Source organism: Denticeps clupeoides, chromosome 5 (assembly GCF_900700375.1).
Source record: "Denticeps clupeoides chromosome 5, fDenClu1.1, whole genome shotgun sequence".
In the NCBI taxonomy this organism is placed as follows: Eukaryota; Metazoa; Chordata; class Actinopteri; order Clupeiformes; family Denticipitidae; genus Denticeps; species Denticeps clupeoides.
Genome location: NC_041711.1, coordinates 16,824,979 through 16,849,404, shown reverse-complemented (window position 1 = coordinate 16,849,404; position 24,426 = coordinate 16,824,979). Strand labels below are relative to the sequence as shown.

General features: G+C 40.7%; 1 protein-coding gene across 1 annotated transcript; it reads left to right on the top strand.

The window, feature by feature from the left end:
• Positions 1-800: 800 nt before the first annotated feature.
• LOC114790845 (glycophorin-C-like) lies at positions 801-22,874 on the top strand. Its single transcript, XM_028981243.1, has 5 exons — positions 801-989; positions 2,482-2,689; positions 21,590-21,634; positions 21,760-21,933; positions 22,217-22,874. The coding sequence occupies exons 2-5, from the start codon at positions 2,578-2,580 to the stop codon at positions 22,222-22,224; spliced, it is 339 nt and encodes a 112-aa protein (XP_028837076.1). The 5' UTR covers positions 801-989; positions 2,482-2,577; the 3' UTR covers positions 22,225-22,874.
• Positions 22,875-24,426: the final 1,552 nt, after the last annotated feature.

Here is a 24,426-nt window from a genome sequence, read left to right as displayed (position 1 = left end):
CACCCCCCCCACACTTGACCCTTCTGCGCACAAGGAAAAACACACAAAAAAATTCCAGGATAGAGAAAAAAATTTTGTTGTGATCTTATCTCTATTCGTTAGTATTAAATGTTAGTATTAAAGAAATTAATAAAATTGTTACTACTATGATGATGTTGAGTGGTAGTATCCTTTTCTATCTTGTTCCTGGTTAGTTTGGCTATAGCGTTAAACTGGAATCTGGGATTATTTTTGTTCTTCTCTATTAACGATCGAGCCGCTCTACGAGACTTCCTATAGTTAAGGAGGTTCTCCTTCCATTCTATTCGGAATACGTTCAATTTACTTTGACGCCATTTACATTCTGGGCGCTCTTCTTAAGCGAGCGCGTTTGATCATTATACCAAGGTAATACATTTTTATCTCTTACTAAATAGCTCGATTTATTAAAAAGATCTGAAACTGTCTAAATAACAATAACAATGCCTCCAATACTTTAATTTATTCCCTTCCACTAAAGTTTGTCCAGTTAACTTAATTATTTGAATCTGTGGACTTTACACCTGTCCCGAGACAGTGACGGCCTTATGGGACTGTTGTCCGACTTGCTGCTCAATGTGCTCTTGCAGCAGCATATGTTGATTCGAATGCCTGAGCGTCTGCAGGCCCCCGCCTGTAACATTTCCTCCTTTTTCCCCAGGCCTGGTCTACATCTGTGGCCTATTTGCATCGCTGAAGGAGGGGCCCGCTGACCTATTGGCTACATGAGGAAAACAGTCACCCGTGGGAATATGCTGAGAAGTCCACCAGCAGGATATTTGGTGCACGCCCATGATTTGGCGTGCATGTGTGTTGGGGGGTGGTGTGCAGCACATGGTCTCTCTCTGGTCTCTGATAGTGCTGTCATCAGAACTTGAGGAACAGAAGTTTGCAAACTTTCTAAATGCCCTGTTCTGCTAACTCAGAGGAAGGAAAAGAAAACTTGTTGCTCTTCGATTTGTAGTCGCCTGGTGAGTTCACCATTCCTTCTATTGTTTTTAATTACGTCCCTTGAGGAAATAATATTCTCTTTTGTGTGTTATTGTCTCTATGCAAAATGCTCTCTTAAGAGAACAGAGGGAAGGAAAAGCATCCCCAACGGTGTAACATATAGCTGGTCTCATTCTGTCAAAAGTATGGCTCATCACATGCCCATAGTCATTGCTGCCATTTGAGTCTTTTCTTCTGAGATGATTGTAAAATAATAAAATCAATGATTTGTGGCACTGGTATGTCAAGGCGTCGCCTCTCTACATCAAATTATCTCATGCAACCTATTTCATTAATATCATTGATATTATGCAGTTATTGAAAGTGATGTGTAATGATGTGTAATCAATATGTAAGCATGGACCCCCTCCCTGCAAGTCTGATTAAAGAATGTCATATGGACATTTTTTTGGTCTCTGAAATGGGAGCATTTCATTTGCAAATTAAGGCGGCAGTTACACAGGCACATGTTTCTGCCCGCTTTCAGCAGCTGCCACTGATAAGCATTCATCTGTGATGTGGAGTAAGAAGCTATGAGATTAGTGTGTGTGTGTGTGTGTGTGTGTGTGTGTGTGTGTGTGAGATAGACAGCCTCAAATGCATCATTGCATTTCATCACCCCGTTGATTTCATAAACACAGTTAGAATGCAGTTCAGACTTAAAAGATTAAATGTGTTTTAAAGAGTTGTTATGCATTTTCAGAGCAAAAATTCATCAATAACAGTGATAGATGTGACATACAGTATAAATGATTGTGTACTGGTGCAGCACAGAATTTAGTGCCACTGCATTGCAGCAGGGGAACCTGGGAATGAGTCTCAATGTTCTGTGGCACCATTTTATGTTTCAAGATGCACATTTCGTAAAAGTTAGGTGAGAGTGTGAGTTTGCATAGAACTCAACTGAAGGTTAGATAAACTGATGTGAAATTGGCTCAGTTTCCTTTGGACTGGCCAGTTGGATGTTACAACAGTTTTTTTTCCTGCAGCTGTTTTTCAAGAAACTTAACATCCCCGCCCATCCTCATTTTGGTTTTCCTCTAAATCCGTGATTTAATCCTTAAATCATTTCTCCTTACATTATTTAAATCTAACGGTCATAATTCTGTTTGTCATATGTAAAACATCACACACTTTTCAACATACTGCTTTCTTTTAAACCAGGAATAGTTTTGACACCTCTAACCAGAGTCTAATTACTTGTTTAGCAGGCTGTGACATTCATTTAAATTAGTCTTACTGGACAAAAGTGCCTTGCTAATTCTCATCATTTAGCTATCAGATGGAGATGAGTCTTCTCTTCCTTTTCTGTTTCCTGACAAATGCACTGATTTAAATTGATATCTTCCCCCCAAGGAGCACCTTGGCCTGCATGATGGCAGAATAACACAAAAGAAGGTTTAAAGTCGCTGTGAGCCATGCTAATAATGCACATAAATCAATAATCTTTCATCATTCTCTTCTTCCAAACAGATTTCCAACAGTACTTTGAGGAAGTAAAAGGTGTTCAAACAGACACTAAACTCATCTTCAACTTGAACACAAAGGGCTGGCTTGTTGAAGTTCAGAATGTCTGAAGCTACGGGATTCCTGAACACCACAACAGGACACATACTTTCTGTCAGTAGTGATTATGTCACCATCATAGCCACCTCACCAACGACCACGGTGCTTCCAAGTGGTAAGTATACCTGAAGGATTCTGTCCTCTCCAGCATTATTTGCTTTTTGGAAGGCTTACCAGTACCCTTTTAAAGCATGTTCGCAGAATGAAACTTGCACGTTTAATGTGTAATGTGTAAGGGGCAGTGGTGGCCAAGCGATTAAGGAAGAAGCCCCGTAATCAAAAGGTTGCCGATTCGAATCCTGAGCCACCAAGGTGCCACTTAGGTGGCAGTGGATTGTGTTTGGTTTTAATATAAACTCATTAGAAAGTGAGGCATATTTGCTTATGGTTTTTGCAAGTTGACAAACACTTTCATAGTTCTCAAAAAATGGCAGTATTGTACATTACACCATGCAAAGCTGAGAAAAAGAGCAAATCATATGGATATGAAAACAGCGCAAATACATCTCATCTCATCTTATGCAGGAAAAACAAGTAATTACTCACAACCTTTTACATTTTTGATGATATGGATGTTCATATTTTTATGATATATAGTATGACCAGCCTATGGTCTGAGAAATCAGAATTGGGATGGCACAAGAATCCTCCTAGTCTGAGACAAGAACAGGCAATATCACTCTGTGTATGCTGTGCGTCATTCGAACAAAAAAAACAAAAAAAACAAACAATGCTCACAGCAGCTGAAAGGCATGGATGAGAGTTTATGTTCACTACAAGAACAGAACTGGTCCTGCCATCATCATTCTGTCAAAGTGTCTGCACAAACCCCCACTCTAAAGAGAGACAGAGTGATGAGGAAAAAGTGGACTGACAGCAGAGGAGAGTACCTTCATGTGGACAATCACTGTGTTTGAGAAGCATGAAAGCTTTTTCTTCCACACACGTGCCCTCTTTCACTAAACAAACCTTCTGACATGAGTGGTGGAAGCAACGCATTACGTACGTCAATTGCACCGCTCTACTGACTGAAAAAAAAAATTCCGCCGGGTGTGTTCCGAGTGTCCCACAACTGACATCCCTGCCTGCTGTGTACAGGACTGCAGACAATTAAGCAAGCATAAATTAATTTCCTGCACGGCTGCTGATGTTGCCCCTTAAGTGTGATGTGGGTAATTTGTTTTTGATGTTAATTGTGTACCTCCAGTGACGGTTTCCTCCCATTGCACCATGAAGGGCACATTTATTTTCCTGAAAAATATGTATAAAAAGGGGGGGTGGATCACAGGTATATATATAGTAAATTAATTATGGTTTGAGTACATGATTCTAAAGCACTCAGCCACCTCCCCTCGGCGGTGCAGCCGACACCATCCTCGGATTGGCAGAGAAGCCTGCAGAGGTTGCCATGACACCGGCCTGTGGGAATACAGAGGTGAGTGAGAGAAACACCTCGGCTCCTGCCAACCCAAAAGAGCTCCTGCATATGAATGGTGCATCTCTCAAGGTCAGGCTAGCGGCCGGTGTACAGTGGTGTGACGGAACGCTGTATGCTACCTTCGGCACTGCTGGGTTAATTTAACTGGACAGCAAGGATTTGCCGATTTTGATGCAACCTGAATGAAAGGATTTTATCATAGTTTATGATAAGGACTTCAGGTACCTTCCGCACCACTTTTTGTATCACCAATAATTGGCCACAACACAATTTCCATATTGATTGCATGTTGTGTGACAGTATATTGGAAAAACCTTTTTCTGAGGTTAGACAGTAAAATTTACATCCCCTTAACATTCCAATCTCAACCTATGCCTTTGTATAAAATATAAATATGTATAAAACTGATTTGTTATTGCAAGTTCTGAGCTGGATTTTGTGTGCTTTGAATGCTGCAACAGAGAAACTATTGCATTCTACTTAATCAGAATGAAGAGCTAAACAGCCTCTGCGGTTCAATATAAATTGCAGCTATCGGCCATCAAATGATTGAAACTGACTTTGATTCTAATATTTTGATTGAATTGCCATGAGAAAACAAACATCAAAATCGGATCTGGGATTCATCTTGTTGGAATTATAAATTAATGGAAATGCTATGCCCCCTTATGCCCTTCATCCTCTGTTGCTAAGCTGTACCACGCCCCATCCATTACTAATCACAGCTCATTAAGGGACCAGTGCGGGAGCCCTGTAGAAGCACAAACGCCTGCCATACATAACCAGGCTTATGGCTGTCCTGCAGGTCATGCTGTCAGTGTTTGGGTTCGAGCAGCGAGATGACGGCGGGGTCTGACCTCCGAGTTGGCTGCATATGCCTGTACACGTGACCTCAGGCTGTCAAGCTGCTAACTGAAGTTTGCTTTTCATCCCGCGAAGTGTGAAGGCACAGTTATATTTTGGCTTCATGGCGCTGGTGCTAATGAGAGTTTCTGGTAGTTTTGCCTTAGGGTATAGTGTCAATACTTATCAAGAAATATATATATTTTTAAACTATTATTAATTTCTAAGGCAGTGAAAATGTAAAAGATTTTGCACCGCCTTTGTCTCCTTTGGTCTTGCGAAGACCGGCAGGGTTAGGTGACGGGAGTGTTCACTTTTAGCGAGGCTTTTTCTCCGCTGTGGGCCAAACCACACATTCACAGGTGTCTGTAGCGATTCCTCTCCGGCCGTCACCGATGCCCCGTTTTCTCACCTAACAAGAGCATGTCACACATTCACAGATTCCTACTGCTATCATGAAGCAAGAGGGGGAGTGAAAGAGAATGTAGAGACTAGAGGTGGAGGCATGGGGGAAAGAGTGAAAGAAAAAAAGAATGTGAGAGGAGAGATGAACACAGGCCTCATGCTAGTGCGAGTGGCGGATGAGAGAAAGAAAGGCAAGGAAATGGAACTTGAAATGACTTCTCTGCCCCTCCCTCCCAAAAGAAAGAGGCAAAGTTTTCTTTCTTTCTTTTTCTTTCTTTTTTTTTTTTTTTGAGCTGAAGGAGCCTTGGAGGGGAGAGGCTTGAGTGAGTGCGCGTGAGACAGTGCTGTCTGAGGCTCTGGAGTGGGGTAACCCACTACAGACCTGCAGATTAGGGGAGTGCGTGTTTATCAGAGGCCTTCAGAGAGGAGCTGCGTAGGAAAGCTTCCAGCCCTGCAGGCCCCTGCGCCAGTGATAAGACCAACTCTGAGAGGCTCCATTACACTCTTCTCTCACACAACAATGACAGTGCACGCACACAAACATACACTCAGCATCCCACCTCCAAACGCCCTACTCTCCACGTCACCGTCTCTAATGTCATTTATGCCTAATGCTGCTTGGGGTCTTCATTGTGTCGCCCGCGTGTGAGTGTTTGTGTGTATGAATGTGTGTGTGTGGTGCAGTTGGTGTACACACAAGTGCAGTGTGCATGTGCATGTAAGATAAACATGAGAGAGAATGGGAGATAGAGAGCACGTGTGTAACAGTATGTCTTTGTTTTAATAAAATGCTGGCACCTAATCCATACTTTGTTTGCACTTTTGAAGCAATGCATAATGAGACCGGTAATGAAAACCCAGTAATCCTGGTAATTATATGGGTTTAAATAAAATAATCATACAAGGCTTAGCTGCTAACCACAAACATAGCCAAACTGAAAAGTGTAACTTTTTGCTAATAAGTGTAACAGCTGACAGTCACTAGATCATCATATATTTTGATTACATTAAAATTCCTGAAAACGTAGCCTCTTTTTTTATTTCTCACCATTATTTCTGCACCCCTTTTACCTTCCTCGGAGAGCAGAAGAACAGATGAGGTGCTTGATGTTCTAGATGGGAGCACTGTGTCAAGAGTTAAATATGTAGAACATAAAAAGTGGGCAAAAAAATTGAGATGTCTCAACCAACTAATGGAATATTTCTCATGGCGTGGGTTGCATGGCAGAAACGGGACTCATTGACACGACTTTACAAGACAAGAGATTAACTGAACAACAAGGTACAGCAACTCATCACAGGACATGGTACCAAGACACATTATATGTATGTACAGGTTTACAGAAATACACAGGGACAATGAACAGGGAGAGACAGGGCAGAAGCACAGTACATGTATACACAAAACATCAGGTGAACATGACTAGGTGATTAGGGAAACACACATGGAACATACAACACCAATTCGGAATGCGAACCCCGCAGAGTCCGGACAATTATTATTTCAATGTAACAATATGATACAATGCACTCTTGCTAAAATGTCTGTCAATAGAGAAGAAGCAGAAAATGAACTGATCACCAAATCAAAACTTTGTTGCAAAATTTTAAATAATATTTTTCATGCTTCTTCACCATAACCACTCTACATCGCACAGACACAAAAGCCTAATATTTACTTCTCAATATAGGTGAACACAAAAGGTTTTAAATATTTCCCCATGTAATCATCTAGCAATGTTTAGACAATGAAAATAACATGAAGCTAACATATTTGTCACAAGAAGGGACAGTAGGTTTACTTCTTTTAAATCTCTCCTTCAAACTACCGTCACCCCCTGGTGGAAGGTGGCAATTATGCCATAGCTCTGTCCAGAGGACATTTTCATCTTCTTGCTAAAGATGTGCTTCACAAGGGTATTTGAACTTGGCTGATTCTGCAGTGTGTGCTTGGCAGGAGACAGCAATTCTTTTGCCATCACCGGACCAGCTGAGTACAAAGAAGGGCTTTCCAATTCTGTATCAAGGCTAACAGGAACTCTCAGTGGTCCAGCTGAAGCCACAGCAAAGAATGAATAATTTCCCCCCCATCCTCTTTTGATTTATTATTCCAAAGCTATCACTCAGGGAAAAGCAATGCATGTGCTTGTGAGACCTCAAGAGAATTCCTCCTCTTCCCATTTACCATTTGGTCCAGATCTCCCTTTTCGCAATCCTGAGTTAAGGTCTCCAGAGGGCATCAACAACCAGTATCTCCTATATTCCCATTCTTTCTTAGGGAAAAAATATTTGCCAAAAATATTCACAACCACAGACACAAAGAAGTAAAATGGCAACATAGCAAAAAATAAATGAATAAAATGTATTTGATCATTCTTGACTTCTTTCACTCTTGCTGTTCCATGAGAAACCACTGTACTTACCAGTAAGAAACAGTCCGCACATATGCATCAGACTTAAGCTTGGATCTTGGAGCTGTAAGAACCGAATGTGTGGAATGCTGAATTGGGTGGTAGCTGAAGGTCGACTGAACTGTGTGTGTGTGTGTGTGTGTGTGTGTGCGTATGTGTGTGAGAAAGTGAAAGCGTATCACACCCATGCCACTATTTGTGATCGTCAGGCCATTTTCTGATCCAAGTACAAGATGTGAAGGAACTAAAGCCCACAAAGAGGAGCTCCTGGCTGTGTGAGAAACAGGAACGTGGCGTGCCAGGGCAAATTAAGGTGCTGATTATAATTCATTTTCACAGAGCTGTGAACTTTGTGCAAAAGTATAAACATCACCACCCCCCTAAAACACAGACTGTTTGACAGGCAGCAGCTGACAATGTCACCCTGTGTGGATGCACAGCTGAAAAAGTCTCGACCTTACCTCAAAAATCATTTCATCCATCCACCGCTTCCCCCGTCCTCAACCCATGACTGAGCCATGGGTTTGGCGTTATCAAAGCAGTCTTGGTATGCATGCGGATGCTGACGAGTGCTTTTGACAGGCCCGGCATGGCAGACTTTCTGTGTACAGCATGTTTGCAGAATACCAAAGGGAGACAACATGCCCAGACTGTCAGTTCTGTCTGAGCCCAGACGGAGAAACAAAGACAGCTCTGGAAAACGTGGGCTTTGTGAGGGTGCTATTGTCAAAACCGTCATTTCACTGCTCGCAGTGGCTATGAGGGGATATATAGTTGTTCACGGTGGCACTGCCAGTTGCTGTAGGTAGAAGTCAAAGTATTCAAAGGCTCTTTGTGGTTCTTTTCTCTACTATAGATCAGTCATGTTTGCCATAATGAGAATTCTCTGATTACACGTCTCGTATTTTACTTAATTTATGCAATTAATCTGACTGTGGACACCTAACTGAAAAGACAAAGCCTAAAAATAATATAAGAAGCCTAATAATAAGGAAGCACCAACATATTTATTGGAATGAAAACATTTTTTTTCCCTGCTACAAAGTCACAGTTGTAAATTCATACCTTTAGATAACATTTTGTCAATTATATTAACAACACTTAATAAACTAGTCATATACTAGTGACTACTAAACAGTCCATTTATGTTGTTAATTTGATTGCCTGAGGTTCTTTACAACCTCACACCAATCATTGCATATTACATGTACATGGCACAAAGCTGTTTATCTACTGAAGCTTTTATAAATGTGTGCCATTACATTTAAATGTATCAATTACTGGTTTGACATTCTTGTTTATATATATTCATTTCAATTGGATGAAAAACCATGTACAGTTGCCCTTAATGCCTAGAATGGTAGTTTTTAGAGACCCTAAGGTGGTGTTAAGTCCATGAGCCTGTATTGCCATAAGTTGTTTTGCTCACTTGAAAAGAGAACAGTTGGTTTCACTCTGTTACTATTTTTCTAGTGTTTCTCATAGGAAGAACAGATGTTTTGTAACAAATACATGTCTGGATTTCTGCTGAACATGTGTCATTAGCAGTGCTATGGTTTTCACAGGATTGAAAATAGGTGCAAAAGTAGAGACTTAATGGGGTGACTTGTTTGCATGTTCAAAATCAGGCAACAGCGAGTGGTACAGACATAAATGGTGGTACAGACAGAACGTGGATCCCATAAGCCATCACTACTTTGCGTCATGATCCAAACTTTCCCTGATACTCCTGGCCAGGATTTCTATATGTTCCTTGTTTCCTGATTGCTGTGATTGTTTCCATCGGTTCGTAAAGTACAATGTAACTTTGGATTTGTCTAGTCGGCGTGCGATCATTGTGGTTTTTTTGTCATGTGTCTCTGGCCTTGTCATATATTGTCATGTTTACAATTGAATCCCTGTGTGTTCCATGAAGTTGAGCGAATGTTTCCTTCCCTGCACTGCACCCCATGAAACTTTGTGTTGATCTAGAAAATGTGCTAAATTGTAAAAAATGAACTATTGTTAATATTTTCTTTATCTCTGTATGTGTAATATTAGGTTGTGTGTCATTAAATACATGTACTACTTAGTACTCAGTCAGTGAGCTGAGGTTTTTGAACGCAATTTCACAAAAAAGGTGTTTAATCTCATTACTTTGTTCAAGGTGAAAAAATCTCCTTGAAATTTGGTTATTAGCCATCCTAATATAGATGCAAACCTGGAATGAAATCTTGAATTTAGACCCCACACTAGAGGTTCAGATTGCCCCCAGTCAAACCCAACAGGTCATTCTTAACCTGGAGCTGCCACTGCAGGTCCAGTGTGTCGCCTTGTGTGCCCCAGCTAATTATCAGCCGGTGCTCCAATTGTGTCTCTTCGTTAATCGAATACTTCCTACACATTCAGGCTAATTAAACACCTCTGCTTTCACCCCACAGTTCATGGTCCAGTTCAAAGACAAAGGCACTGGTGGCTTTAGCATGCAGGTGAAAAGTCAAGGTACAGTAGGAAATAGGACGGCAATTTTATAAAATTATAACCCAAACGTTAATGAGGAAAAGAAAGCCCCTGTCAGGCATGCAGAACTCAAGATCACCACAGAGGCTTAGAACTGTTCACTCTCAGACCCTCTAAGGGTCTGGGAGGGACGACTGGTGCCCCGACAGCAGGGAAATCAATGGTGAAATAAATTAATAAGACAATGTGTTCCATCTTAATCAGGGCAAGGCTGACTGTATACTTTATTTTAAGGGGGAAAGAATTGCCTCTTTGGAAATAAACACAGAATGTAGCTCAGAACATGACATTGGCATCTCAGCTGAAAAGTAGGGCTCGATTAAAAGTATTTTATGTCAGTTATTCTGTATGAAAGAGAAAGGGAATGATTGAAGAGAACGGTCCACAGACTCCAGAAGCGGCAGGCTTTTTTGTATAATTGAGAATCTGTGCAAGTGGAATTTCTGTCCAAGTGGTTTTTTTTTTCTTTTAAAATCAGCAAGCGGTCAAGCCACCACATTTGTGCTTCCGTTAAGTCATACACACACTCAGAATCTGACGGGCCCAAAGGATCCTTCCATATGACCTCCACGCAAGAGTTTTAGTTTGATTTCTGGCAGCTGAGAAAAGTGAAAAAAAAAAAAGTTAATTGGATTGAAACACACTCGTCAGAAGCCCGAGACAAAATGTGGATTTAGAGTCAAGGACAAATGTGTTATTTTTTTAATATACTGGAATAATGTGTTTAGTTTGGGCCGGAAATTCTCCAGCGCCCGCATTATGAATGGGTGTTAGCCGAGATGTGAGGACAGTGGGGGATTCGGTTCTGGCGCTGGTTGCGGAGATCGGCTCCAGAGCCCCTGACACAGGAAGCTGAAGCTGGGGTGAGTGAGGAGAGGGCGTGGGTAGAGGAGAACATCTGGAGTGAGGAAAGGGTGTGAGAATGAGGGTAAGGTGACGTCAGCGTTTCCATTTGTGGACAAAAAAACAATAAGGCCTGTATGTCAGGTCTAGGTAAGCAGTGAATGAAGCGTCTTAGTAAACGATGCGTTAAACTCATTTCATTCTCTACACCTGGCTAAATGGACGGGACACAGAGACAAAATAAGCTCCAAAGGACACCGATCGCCTGAGCCCATCCACACGCAGCACTCTGAACACCCAGGGTCCTGCCCACACACTTTCTCCGGAGGATGATGGACCATAATGACAGAGAAAAGGGGGAGATAACAGTCTGTAATTAGTTACTATTCATACCGAGACCAAGCCCACAGACCCGTATTTGCATAATCTTGACACAGGTAATTATCCCGACTGGGGAGTTCACGCGCCTGGCGCCGCGCACCGCTGCTGAAGAGAGTGGCGGTGAAGGCTCTCTTCTTCACTGGGCCATACCGAGTTGTGTGCTCTGTGCTTTAACTGGCTGGAAAATGGGCTCGAATGTAATTTATTTGCTTACAGAATTGCAGGTTTCAACAGAAAAAAACAGCATCTTGTCATTCTGATGCATTTTTGACGGCTCTCATTGCCGCGAGCGTGGATGGTTTTGATGGGCGTAATACAAGACGATGACTTCCATGGGGGATGAACTTGTGACTCCATTTTATGGCTGCCCCCCACCCACTCCACTTCCCTGAGATCAAGTAGTCCATTACCAGTATTAAAATACAGGAAGAGCAGGCGCTCCTGCATGGAGATTTATGTGAATTTAAATTACACAAATATTGACTCTGACTGCTTCTGCAAATACCTCTCAATTATCACCCCCGGGCGCAACTCTCACACATACTAAGAGCATCACAGACAAGCATATGCAATGACAGATCCATTTGTGCTTTGGCCTACACTTATACAGTTGTGTATACACACACACACTCACAAATGCTCCTTCCCGCATTCATTTCTTCCTCTTCGCTTAGATGAATAATCTCATTCAGAGTAACACATAAATAAACTTACACTGACACACTCAATTTCGCCATGATTTTCACATGAACACCCATGCACTCTGCACCCTTCCATACAATGGACATGGGAATGCCTTTATTAAAAATCTGCAGAACATCATTTCCCCCCACAAGCCATCATTTACTTTTATTGCTCTCCAAAGCAATAACAATCAGGCGTTGACCCTGCACCAGTGAGCCCATAGTGACATCATCGCCTTCCCATGAACCTCTGTCTGTACCTCATTAACATCAGCGAATCGAACAGGGCCCTGGATGATCTCAGCACCAAGCCTCCTTCTGGAACGCTCTGTGAGCCTGAGCTTTCAGATAAATACAAAGACAGCAGAGGTTTTGCCACCCCCACTTTAAAAGAATTCACTGAAGATAAACATTAAGACAAAAGACTTAATTTTTGAAACAATAAGTGGTGGCCTATTGCCTAAAGCAGAGGGCACGTGACCAGAGGGTGCAGGTTTGAATCCACCAACCATCAAAGTGTCACGACTACGGACTTACGGGGGAAGGAAGCGCAGAGGTCTGACATGTTGGGAAGGGGTTTTATTCATAAACAAACAAATACAAATAAACAATGGCGCGGTGGCCAAAAACGAGAAAATAAAAGGGAAAAACACAAACTAACCCGTAGGCGTGTGGCGATTGCCAGAACTCAAAACACATAAAACTAAACCAGGTCAAGTTCGTGCAGAGAGTTCACGAAAATGCCAGAGACCCAGAATGGGCGGAAACTTCCGGCATTTATGGGGCGTCAGGATTGGATTCAGGTGTGGAGCCCAGCTGCAGGCAATCCTGACACAAAGTGCCACTGAGGTACTCATGTTCCCTGGCCACTGTTCTTGTCTGACCAATAATCACACAAGATTGTACAGTTCAATAAGCTAAATAATACCATAACTCAATAAAAAAAATAATGGTTTGGAACCTTGTTATAAGAGCGCCCAAAGTTATTCATGATGTTCCTTTCCTATATTCGCTATTCAAAGTATACAAGAAATACACACTATTAGCATAAAAATGAGAAGAAATGTGTTGTCTTTAACTTTGGTGATCAGTTCATCTTTTGTATTCACAGAAACAGAAATGTGACATTTTTTCATGCCGCTGAAAGCAAAAAAAGTCCATCAATGGCAAAGCAACAGTGCAAAGAGTTGGTGCTTTAACTCATCCCAGAACGCATAAAACCCACTCTTGGGAATCACTTTTCATGCACTCTCAAAATTAAAAACTACTTTGTCTGGTCCCCTGCTTGTGAAAGACCAAGTCCTCTTCTCTACTGGATGACCTCCTGCCGGGATGCCCAGTGAGTGGTGAAGTAGGCCTGGCTCTGGCCTGAATTTATCACATTTTGAATGTCACTGCAGCCACCATTTACAGCTTACAGTGCAATCACATGGCCATCATACCTTTCTCCCAAATGATGAATAAAAAATATGTTTCTTTTTACTACTTTATTTCTCAAATCTTACGTAAGAGTTGGCATATCCAGTAATGGAAATATTTAAAGATCTGTAAGGTGGAAAGAACTTTTCCTATGAACATAGAAACCTAAATAATGGAGGGCTTAAAAATGACTGAAACCCATTTTATTTTGGGCAGAGTGCAGGGCTTGTAAATGCCCGGGCATATTATATTGATGCATTATTAAAATCTCACCAGAGACAAATGGTCAGCATGCCTACACACAGAGAAAAAAAAGAATATATTTAATAGAGTTAGATGCAGAAGATAAGCACTCAGACAGAGCCTTTGCTGACTCCTTTTCCTCTACTCAAGACGACTCACAAAGTATTGTACATTGGCACACTGGTAGCAACTTTCACACCCTTTATCTACCACCTGCTGGTTCTGAACATGTGCAATCTAAAAATATAAATCAACAGCATTTAGCAACCTGAACACATTACAGTGGGGTGATATCTGGGTCGTGAACATTTCACACCAAGTTTCTGAAAGTGAAAATGAAACCTACATTTTTGAAAAACGGCGAGTGCACGGAGTTGCCCAGGATACTGGCGTGATTAAATAATAAAAAGCACATCTCCATCTGTGGACAGAAGGAGAGGGGGCATGGTGGAGAGAGAGAAGGTCTGAGTGAGGCATTTCACCCTCGGTTAGGCATGACTGTAACATCCCCGCCAACAGCAACACCTCTGCCGAGGCAGGCTCGGCACGCAGCGAGGTGCTCCCGTCATTAATCTGCCTGCCGGCTTTTGCGGCGCATCAGCATGGCTTCTGCGAAACCCACATCGTGACATTGTCAGCTTGCACCACAAAACATGAAAAGCTCATGTCTTTTTTTTTTCTTGTTGTCTGGCAGACAAAGCGTATTATTGTGACAAATCACAGGCATCAGCGTGATTACTTTGAAACCAATGACCATGAGGGGCTTTGGCAGCCGGTGCTCTTGCCAGGTATTCATTTGTTTGCTAAAGCTGGATCGGGGGCAGTGTTTAAGTGACAGAGCACCTGACAAAGGCACCAGCAAAAGGGAAAAGCATCAATCTGTTAATAGCAGCAAAGGCTTGTCTGTCATTCAGCATTGGAGCGATTAGAAAGCAAACGAGGTTCCTGTAAAGATTTGATTCTCACTGCTGCTTTTCTTGAGGAGTGCTCCTTGAGTGTGTTAAAAAAAAGCGTATGGTGTGGTTGAATGCTTATTTGGGTGTGTGAATGCTTATTTATTACGGGGCAGTGGTGGTAAGGAATCGGAACCGTAATCAGAAGGCTGCTGGTTCAAATCCTGAGACGCAGAGATGCCTCTGTCCCCACACACTGCTCCCCAGGCACCTGTCATGGCTGCCCACTGCTCAGGAAGGGTGATGGTTAAAAGCAGAGGACACATTTCGTTGTGTTACTCTGTGCTGTGCTGCAGTGTTTCACAATGACAATCACTTCACTTCACTTGTGCGTCTCTGTGGGTTTTTGCTAACTTTGGACTAAACAGAGCATGTCATAATTCTGTATCAAATACTTTATTTGCATTTTTGAACATGTGGTTCCCTCAACAAAGGAGTTTATGGAAGAAGTTCACATGTTGAACAGAAAGTATCATGTGTTATTCATAAGTTTATGCCAAATTAAGGCAAATTAGTCTTTTGCTATTGTTTTGCTAAAAAAGAGAGAAAAAACACTGTGGCTACATCATGAATTTGTAAAGTATATTATAATATAATATTTATCTAGATTTATTTCTTGGGTACAAAACGTGGGTACAGATTTCACAGTAATGTGGTTTTGTACGTAACCCTGTTACACTTTTGCCATTCCAAAACATTTGAATGAGATGGCTTTTTAGAAAATTGAACATTCTAAATCTTTTAATAACAAATCTTATCATCACACAGCACTAAGAATGCGAATTGTAAGCCCGTATCCTATCCTGTTTGATACTGGATTCATTAATTGAATTTGAATCTTTGACACACATTGTAGCTTTAACCGAATGATTTAAATTATCTTACGATTTGTTAGCTGAGGTTTTCTGGTCTTCTGTCCATTTCTCCATATTAGGCTCAGTGTTAATTATTCTCCAATAACAAAAAGTAACATACCAAGATTCCTCTCTCCATCGCTCTCCTCTCCTTAACTTATACTTCGTAAGTTGATTGTGGTTTCAAACTTGCAAAGTTGAATTTTGGTGGTATTTTTTTAAATGTCCTCTTGCAGGCCAGTTGCACTGCAAGTGACCCACAGAGAAACACTGCCCAAGGCAAACGGCGATCTAGAAAGTAAAGTGAAGAATAAAATTTCATCATAAAAACAGGAGTGTAGGTCAGACTGAAAAACTAAGAGTTGTCACCAGGATTTAGTTGCAGACAGAGAGGTTTGTTTTTTAACAAGTCACAATCAGTGTAAGGCTTTTCCCTTTTCAAACCAGACCTATACATCTGTGGATGTGTGCAGCCTTTGCCATGTCAGTCTTATTGCTTCTGAGGTTTCTAATGTATTTAAGCACTCATCAGAACTGTCCTATGGTTCTCCTAAATCTATTTTAATTTATTTTAAATTGAAATGCTGCTTAAAGGTATTTCAAATAGAATTGTCAAAGTTAAACTAAAAAAATTTAATAGTATTGAGGGAATTTACAGGATGCACAGTTAAAAAATATATATATAAGCATGTTTTGTAGGGCCCCTTTGCCTTCACTCTTCGGTCCAGCTCACCCCAAACCATCTCAACTGGGTTCAGGTCCAGTGACTATGGAGGCCAGGTCTCCATTCTTTGTTAAGTACATAGCTCCACATGTGTTCAGTCATAGTTTTGATGCCTTCAGTGAGAATCTACCAATGTAAATGGTCATGAAAATAAAAAAAAACACATTGAATGAGACAGTGTGTCCAAACTTTTGGCATGTACTGTAATTTTCTGTGTACAGCATTGATTAGGCTCGGATTGCGATTAGATGTACTGTGTTTGTGTCGTGGTTGTAAGCAATTCTCATCTATGTCAAAATAAAAAGAATTATAATTTCATGAAATGTTAAGATAATTACATCACTTGTAAACCACTCATTGTCACTTATTTATAATAGGGTCCAATTATGTATTTTTGTTGATTTGAGCAAGCGGTTGTCAAGTGTTGTGTGTTTCTGTGGCTGGTGAGAAGATCCAGGGTATGACACTGGAAAAACGCCCCTGTTTTCAAAATCCATTTGTGAGAGGAATTTTTATGGCAGTGGCATTTCCCTGGATTCTGACACTTTGTTACATGGAAATTAATATGTTGCTAACGGTAATGAAGATGAAGTACAGCTCCCTTCACTTTGATATGCATTCTGAGAACAGTGGCTGTTTTTCAGCCACTGGCTGGGATTTGGAAATGTATTTTTCATTTTCTTTTGGGTATTTTAGGCTTTCTGGCAGTTATTTTTCCTTTTCAAGTCTCTTTCTTTTCCTCAGTTTTGTTCCCTGGTTGTTCTTTCCATAATCCTAGTTTTCTCCCTCCCTTTGGACTCTTACCATCTATCTTACCTTCTCCAGTGCTTACTGTGTTCACATTCTTGTTCTTTCTTTTATTTTCCCCTCCATCTATAGATACTTCAATCTTCATTTTTTTCTACTATTTGATTTATCTTTTTGTTTAAGTGTTCATAGTCACATTCCAGATATAGGTATATCTTACACCATAGCGCCTCCTTTTCTATTCCTAGATTATAATAAGATAGCAGTATTATCATTTTTTCTCTTGACATTCTAGATTTATTCTAGAACATCAGCCCACCTTCCTCCAGCTCCATCTTGACAGCCTGCAAGTGCCTGTCTTTGTGTTCTGACTGCATATAAGAACTTTTTTGCTGTGGCAGAATGCAACACCTCTTTATATTTTACAGGTTCTTTAGTTCCTTCTGAATCCAAACAGATTGAATATTTTGCTCAGTGTTTGCTCAGTTTTCTTTTTTATTTTATTCTGAGACTGTTACACTAATTATTTTGTGCTCCTCATGTTTCCTTGATTCTTTTGTAATAAAATGCACGTTTTTAGAATAGTTCTGAGATATCTGTGACTATTCTAATTTCACGAACCCGAAGCTTCTACTGATAATTATCAAGAGGCATAACAGGGCAACGAAATCACCACAAAACCGCCAGCACGAAATAAACTCATTTATCACAACCAAACTCTGGTGCCCTACCTTATCAATATATATCTCAGCCAGAATACAAGGGGACCACAGCCACATACTAATTTCTCTAATACAGCATTTCAGAAGTGGGCAAAATGCCACGAAAAAGCAAATGACTTATCTCACTAATTAAAATGTGAGAGCAGTTCCGAACACATTATGTTTACCACATTCTCATCCCCTTCACAAACTCATTCAGCCCAGATAGCCTATGAGGGCTAGTTAGTGTTCAGCTACTCTGGCAGTCCAATGTTCAGACATTATTCTACAATATTATATACACTTAACTGACCAAGTGAAGTCCAGCAGGATTTTTGTGGTCACGGAAGGAAGCGGCAAAAGAGTGACAAAACCTTACATTTACCAAAGACCAAACCTTTTCAATGGTGTAGGCATTGTAATATAAGCGAGAAGCAGTTTATTTATTTATTAGGAAAAGTTCCCCTGCCCTGACTGCTCAGGGGTTTTCTGCCAGTTCATTTAGCGCATGCAAAAAAAGATCTCCAAAAAAATGTAGTTTTGTAGTACAGAGAAATCAGTGTTAAGCATATACTGTAGTTGATGTCAACATTCTTCCATTCTTTACCCATAATAATATTTCTTCACATGCTGTGTTGCCATTTTCATCATCTTTTACTTGCTTTCCTCATATGAAAAATGTTATATACACCACATTACATATCAAATAAACGACTGTATTGCCTGATAGGCACCTGCAAAAAATAAACCTGCAAAATTTCACCTCTGTTTCTGTTTAATTCGTCAACACCAACCATCTGCCATGGGTTTGAAGCCACAACTATTGAAAAAAAGGTAGCACATTTTGTCCCATTCATCCCCAAGCGTACCAAAATATACTGTTTATCTGCTGTCATTTTTGTGAATTTGATGACTGCACTATTTAAAATGACATATTTCCTCAATTTATGCTTTGCCTGCTACCATCCTTTCTAAACACCTGTTCCATTTTTATTTACTCAGTAAAGTTACTGAATAATAAAAGCAAACAGTATGTGCAGTGTATTCCTTGATTTTTAAGGTGCAAAGAGTGAGTCAAAGATGTACATACTTCTCACATGCAAGAGTTCATGGGAGATGAAACGTCCACTGATGTCCACTGGTCACGTTGTAAGTCGCTCTGGATAAGGGCGTCTGCCAAATGCCGTAAATGTAAATGTAAATGTAAAATGGTCGGATCTTTCAGCAAAGTACTGTCCCCACTCACCTGAGCACCTTTCATGACTACCCACCCACTAAGGATGATGGGTTAAATGCAGAGGATGGATTTCATTGTGTTCACCATGTGCTGTTCTGCAGTGTTTCAGGGTGCTAGAAGCCTAGTGGGTAACACACCCAAAGTTCAAACCCCACTTACTACCATTGTGTCCCTGAGCAAGACGCAACTCTGAGTGTCTCCAGGGGGACTGTCTCTGTAACTACTGATTGTTAGTCGCACTGGATAAGTGCGCTTGATAAATGCCATAAATGTGAATGTACAGAATGTAAATGTTTCACAATGACAATCCCTTCACTTTCACATCCTGCCTTTTAAATCAGCATTTCCCTTTCTCTAGCTATTTAGAAGAACACTAACATGCAAGTGTTCTCTTTCAACAGTGCATGACTGTGGGTAATATGTGTCTAAGAGCAACGTATTTTTCATACAACCATATCTTCTCAACTGCAGTCACTGTGCTTTAGGGGGCAATTAATCCTTTTCTGTTCTATTGGTCTTGGGACAAGACTGAGCCTGTCTAAAAAAAAAACTCTTGAGCACTCAGGCAAAGATTTTTGGGAAACCAATGAAACAAAAAATCTCCTGCTCTCTGGCACATTTATTTGTGCTGGGTGAAAGTGTTGTGTGGCGGTCAGATGGGGGTTCTATTTTCTGTCACTGTTCTGTGCTCTGCTGGGCCTAGGGGTGGGAAGCTTCATATTGCCTCCCAGAGGTGGGAAAAGAGATGCAGAGCTGTCTGCAGTTAACAGATGTTACTCTGCATCATAGCATCACATGCGTCACTGCCAACAACACTGGGAGCCACCACGTCTGTTCCTACTGTGCCCAAGGAGGGGGTTGCTCACCCTCAAATGGGATGCTTTCTTATTTACTCAGTAAAACTAGAGTAACTATGTTATAACGCTGATGGAGTGTAATGATTATTTAAGACTTTATTAAGGCACGAATAGCTGGACCTCAGTCAAATATTTATTAACATTTACATACATGTATGCGTAAGTGCCTTATTTATCAGATATTTACCAGAATTATATGTGGAGGGTAAAAGTCTCACCTATCAATGACATAGCCTGCAAAATCAGGTTCAAATGCCAATTAATACTGTTTGTCATTGAGAAAAACTATCCCTGAAATTATTAATATATTGATTACTGGAAAGCATCTTACATTGCACATTGTTGAATGTTCACAATCAGTCAGCTCCATCTAGTTGTGCTTCCTTATATGACAGTTAAAAACTCAAGAGAAAGGGTTTTGTCTATTTATCTTTTTAATTAAACTAGTTATTTTCTCTAAACAATAATATTTAATAATAATGATATATGTTATGATGATCAATGCATGTAATTAATTGACATGTTTTTTTACTTCTGTGGAATTGTTGACTTTGCGACTGAGAATTGAATTTGCATTGAATCTGCAACCACCCGTGTAGTGCACGCTTAAAAATAATTCAAATGTTTACATACAAGGGACAAACAATCTTTCTAGATGAAAAGCACTCCAGAGAAATGTTGAGAGAGGCCGTAAGCAAGAAAAAAAGAGTAGCTACCATCAAAGCTTTTATGGGAGGTCCAATTAACATAACAGACAGAGCACATGCCCAAGGAGTTTAATTTCTCTCGGTTGACTCTTCTCTACACTTTCTCTCTCTCTGCAGAGTTGTTCCTTTCATCATACATGACCACAGAAAAAAAGATCCACACAACACACACTGGACATGTTGCTTGGTTTATAAGATGTAAACAGATGGGCATGTGCAAATGAGACTATAAATGAAGCAACTTTGAACACCAGCAATGTGATTTAATGAGCCCTGAGAGTGTGTGTGTGTGTGTTTTGTTCGCCCGTACAGCCTTCAGAAGAAGCCCCAGCCAGTCTCAATTACACTACTCTGTACTGTGACCTCAGACGGTGACTCTAATAAGCGTGTGAACTCCATCGCTTTCTCTCAGCTGCCACACTGACGTTGTACAGGCCGGCTGCCTCTCTCGCCCGCCCCTTCCTCCAGGTCGCCTCAGACAGCCAGCTCTCTGGCCACACGCTGACATTTTCCTTCCACTCGGCCCACCAGCTCTGGCTTTCCAGCCCAGAGGGCCCTGCTATTGACGTGTGTGCGCGGGTTTAATGACTTGGAGTGGCCGGCGCTTTCCAAACGATGCTGATTAATGAAGCATTAATGATAGGCTAACACCTAAATGTACCAGGTAATTAAGCATTAATGAGGTGTTCAGAAACTCCAGACATTAGCCCTTACATTGCCAAATTGTTCATTTTTTTCTTCCTCGCAGCCCCTGGAAATGTATTTCTACCTTCCTCTCTCACCACCAAAACAGCAGTTTAACATGGTCTGTGGTTTTTCAGATGGCCTCTAATACCCTGCAAGGAATGACACACATTTATCTGAATTAGGGAATGTCAAAAGGGACAGACTTACCTTGTCCGTTATCACTTTCACTTTCCTTTTCACTTGTGAAGGATACAAAAAAGGAGCTTTATTTTCTGAAAGATCCACTGTGTTGTGGTATTTTTAATATTAACACTCATGTATACATGGACTGTCAATACAATTAGAAGCCTGTATCTGACTAATCTTCTTGGTTTTTTTAACAGTTTCAGGTCACATGACTGATGAATTCTTCATTGCCATTCTGGGAGGTGAGCAATTAATTAAATAACTAATGACAGCATAGTATCGAATAGTATTCAGTGATGTTTATTTGTTCTATAGTAATTTAATCTCAAAGATTAGCTTTAAAAATCTATAAATTGTTCTTTTTCAGGTGTCATTGCAGCCTCTATTTTGGTGACCGCCTTTGTGTTGTTTGTGTTGTTCCGCTTCATTTTCCAACACAAGGGCACGTATTACACCCACGAGGCCAAAAGCCTGGAATCAGCAGACTCAGTCGACGCTGTTCTGAAGAGTGACCCTGTCCTCCAAGAGCTTGTGGACGAAGGCAAGAAAGAACATTCAATTCAAGTTTAGAGTTTACGAAGAAAAGTGATGCCTCATTTTTCAAACTGTTACATTCATCTAAGGACTTAATATTTTATTTGATACATATGAGAATAGTAGAATAGAGTAATGCCAGTGAAAAACAGTGTGTGCGTGGGTTTGCATGTTTCCTTATCCGTTCCTATTGTTCATTGTTTTTCATCAATTTACAAGAACAAGTTGTCTGGATTTTTGAAGGACTTCTGTTGTTTTTTCTTTCTTTCTCTCTTTCTTTCTTTCCCCAGATGTATGAGTGCCATGAAAAACAGCTTGGCTTGACCACAGGGAATGATAAATGAGCCATTCTCTGGGGGAAATGGGAGAAGAAATCTGAAGCCAAAGGCCCAAAGATATGTGATGATGTTGCCTCTCTTTGATCTCATCTTCAAAACCTGGCCAGATCTCATCTTCCAGCTCATTTATTTTCGTTGTTCCACTATAGAGTTCAAGTAACAATTCTGCAATACCACAAATACGGTATTAGACATGTTTTGGGTGCATTCCATGTAACTAAGTTCAGTATAAATTTTCCACTCAGCATAAGTTTGGAGCCAATCCAGCAGTGTGAATGGAGGGCAGGGTGTCCTGACTCTTCCCTAGCTCAGATGCAACATCTCTGAATAATTTATCTGTCAAGTATGAGGATCCAATGTGAGAGCCTTGACAAAATAAACCCCAAAATTATTGCCATCGCCTTCTGATCCGCCAAAAAAATGAAACTGCTCCACATTGATTTGCTTTCTCAAAGGCAATAAGAATGGTCGTGCAGAACCGCTCTTTTGCTCTTTCTTTTATGATGTGGATTAGTTACATTTTATAGCGACCTGTTTGTCAAAGGCACGTGTAAAATGTCAGATAATTAAACTAAACAAAAAATAAACTTTTGTCATTTTTAATTTGAAATAGACTACTCTGTATTGTATTACACAAGATCTCCTTTTTCACAACAAGCTTTGATTCCAAGCTGTTCGAGTGACATCACAGCAGATGTAGCGCATTTCATTGCAGCCATGTGCATGTTTCGGTGGCTCTGTGTGTGTTTGTGTATGCGTGTGTTCGCCTGCGTTTGCTCAGTACCCACCTGTGGTGGTGGTTTGGCAGGGGTTATACCGAATGAGTTAGCCCAGCTGCACCTGTGCCAAAGTAAGGGGGCCAGTGAAAGCGGGCAGGGGGATCTATGCCGGGACCACTCAAGAGAATCAGAGCAGAAAGACCCAGAGAAACTGTGATTAATACCACTCCGGTTTTAGCTGCCGCTGTCAAATGCAGTCACATATTTATTTCATCTGCGGGACTCAGGGATACTCAAGGCTGCGCTGAGATCTTCAGTCCTCCCCTCCACCCCCTTTCTCCCCATCCTCTGTAAGTGCCCAGCACCCAAAACATGTTCATTCCTCACATATGAAAAATTCAATTTGTGCTGCAATATTATTTTGGAGAGAGAATGTTTTATTCATTCTAGAAATTGATCACTCGACCAAAACGAAAAAGGAAAAAGGAAGGGACGCTTCAGCAGACTTGTAAAGAGAATCAAAAATATGAAGGAGGTTTTAAAAAAAAAAAATTCAACCTGTATGCTGCAGCTTGCATTTAATTTAGGTGAGTCAGTAATGTATAATTAGTGGAGTTGGGTCACAGTTTTTTTGAGTGGAACAATAAAATCAAATCATCCGCGTGATTATTTTTGGTTGTGTGTTGACAATAAATCTCATTTCAGAGTCAAATACCTCCACCACACATGCACTACAGATTAGAAACGTTTTATGTACAACTGAGACTATGACATTCTGTTTTCTGTGTTATCTGCATTAAATTGCAATAGCAAGTTTTAAAAAAAGTGGGAAATTTAAAAATAATTTTAGGCTGAAGTACATGATTTATATCTACAAATGATATTTTCTTTCTCCTGTAAATCCCAACTTCTGGAAAACAGAAGTCAGAGCATAGTTTCTTACGCAAGTCCCCGCAACCAATACATTATCATATGATTAAAGAGAATGACCTCATTTTTGCCTGATGAAAACAGCTTCTAATTAGCATGGAAGAGCATTTCTTCCCTTAAAGAGACGGGTTTCAGAAAAGTGTCAACAACACATACACAGTTTCAAAGGAAAACTAGGGAATTTGTTCCTTAGCTAGTGCCCACTGCAGGGACACAGCCATGCAAACACAATTCAGGAGCTGAAACCAGAAATGCTTCTGAGCACAGTGAATTGACCAGAGTCTAGTTCAAAGGAAACAAATTCCTTGAAGATGCTAAATGAACCATGAAACCCTAGTGGACCTGATATCTTTACTTGTACCAGAGACGTTCAGAGAGAAAGAAGACCTTTTAAGACCAAACAAACAATGGTTATCTACTTTTATGAAGATTCAGCTTTATTTAGATGAATCTGTTCGTTTGAATGGACGGGGGTCTGTTTTCTGCTGTTGTTGTATATTGGAGGGAGAGAGA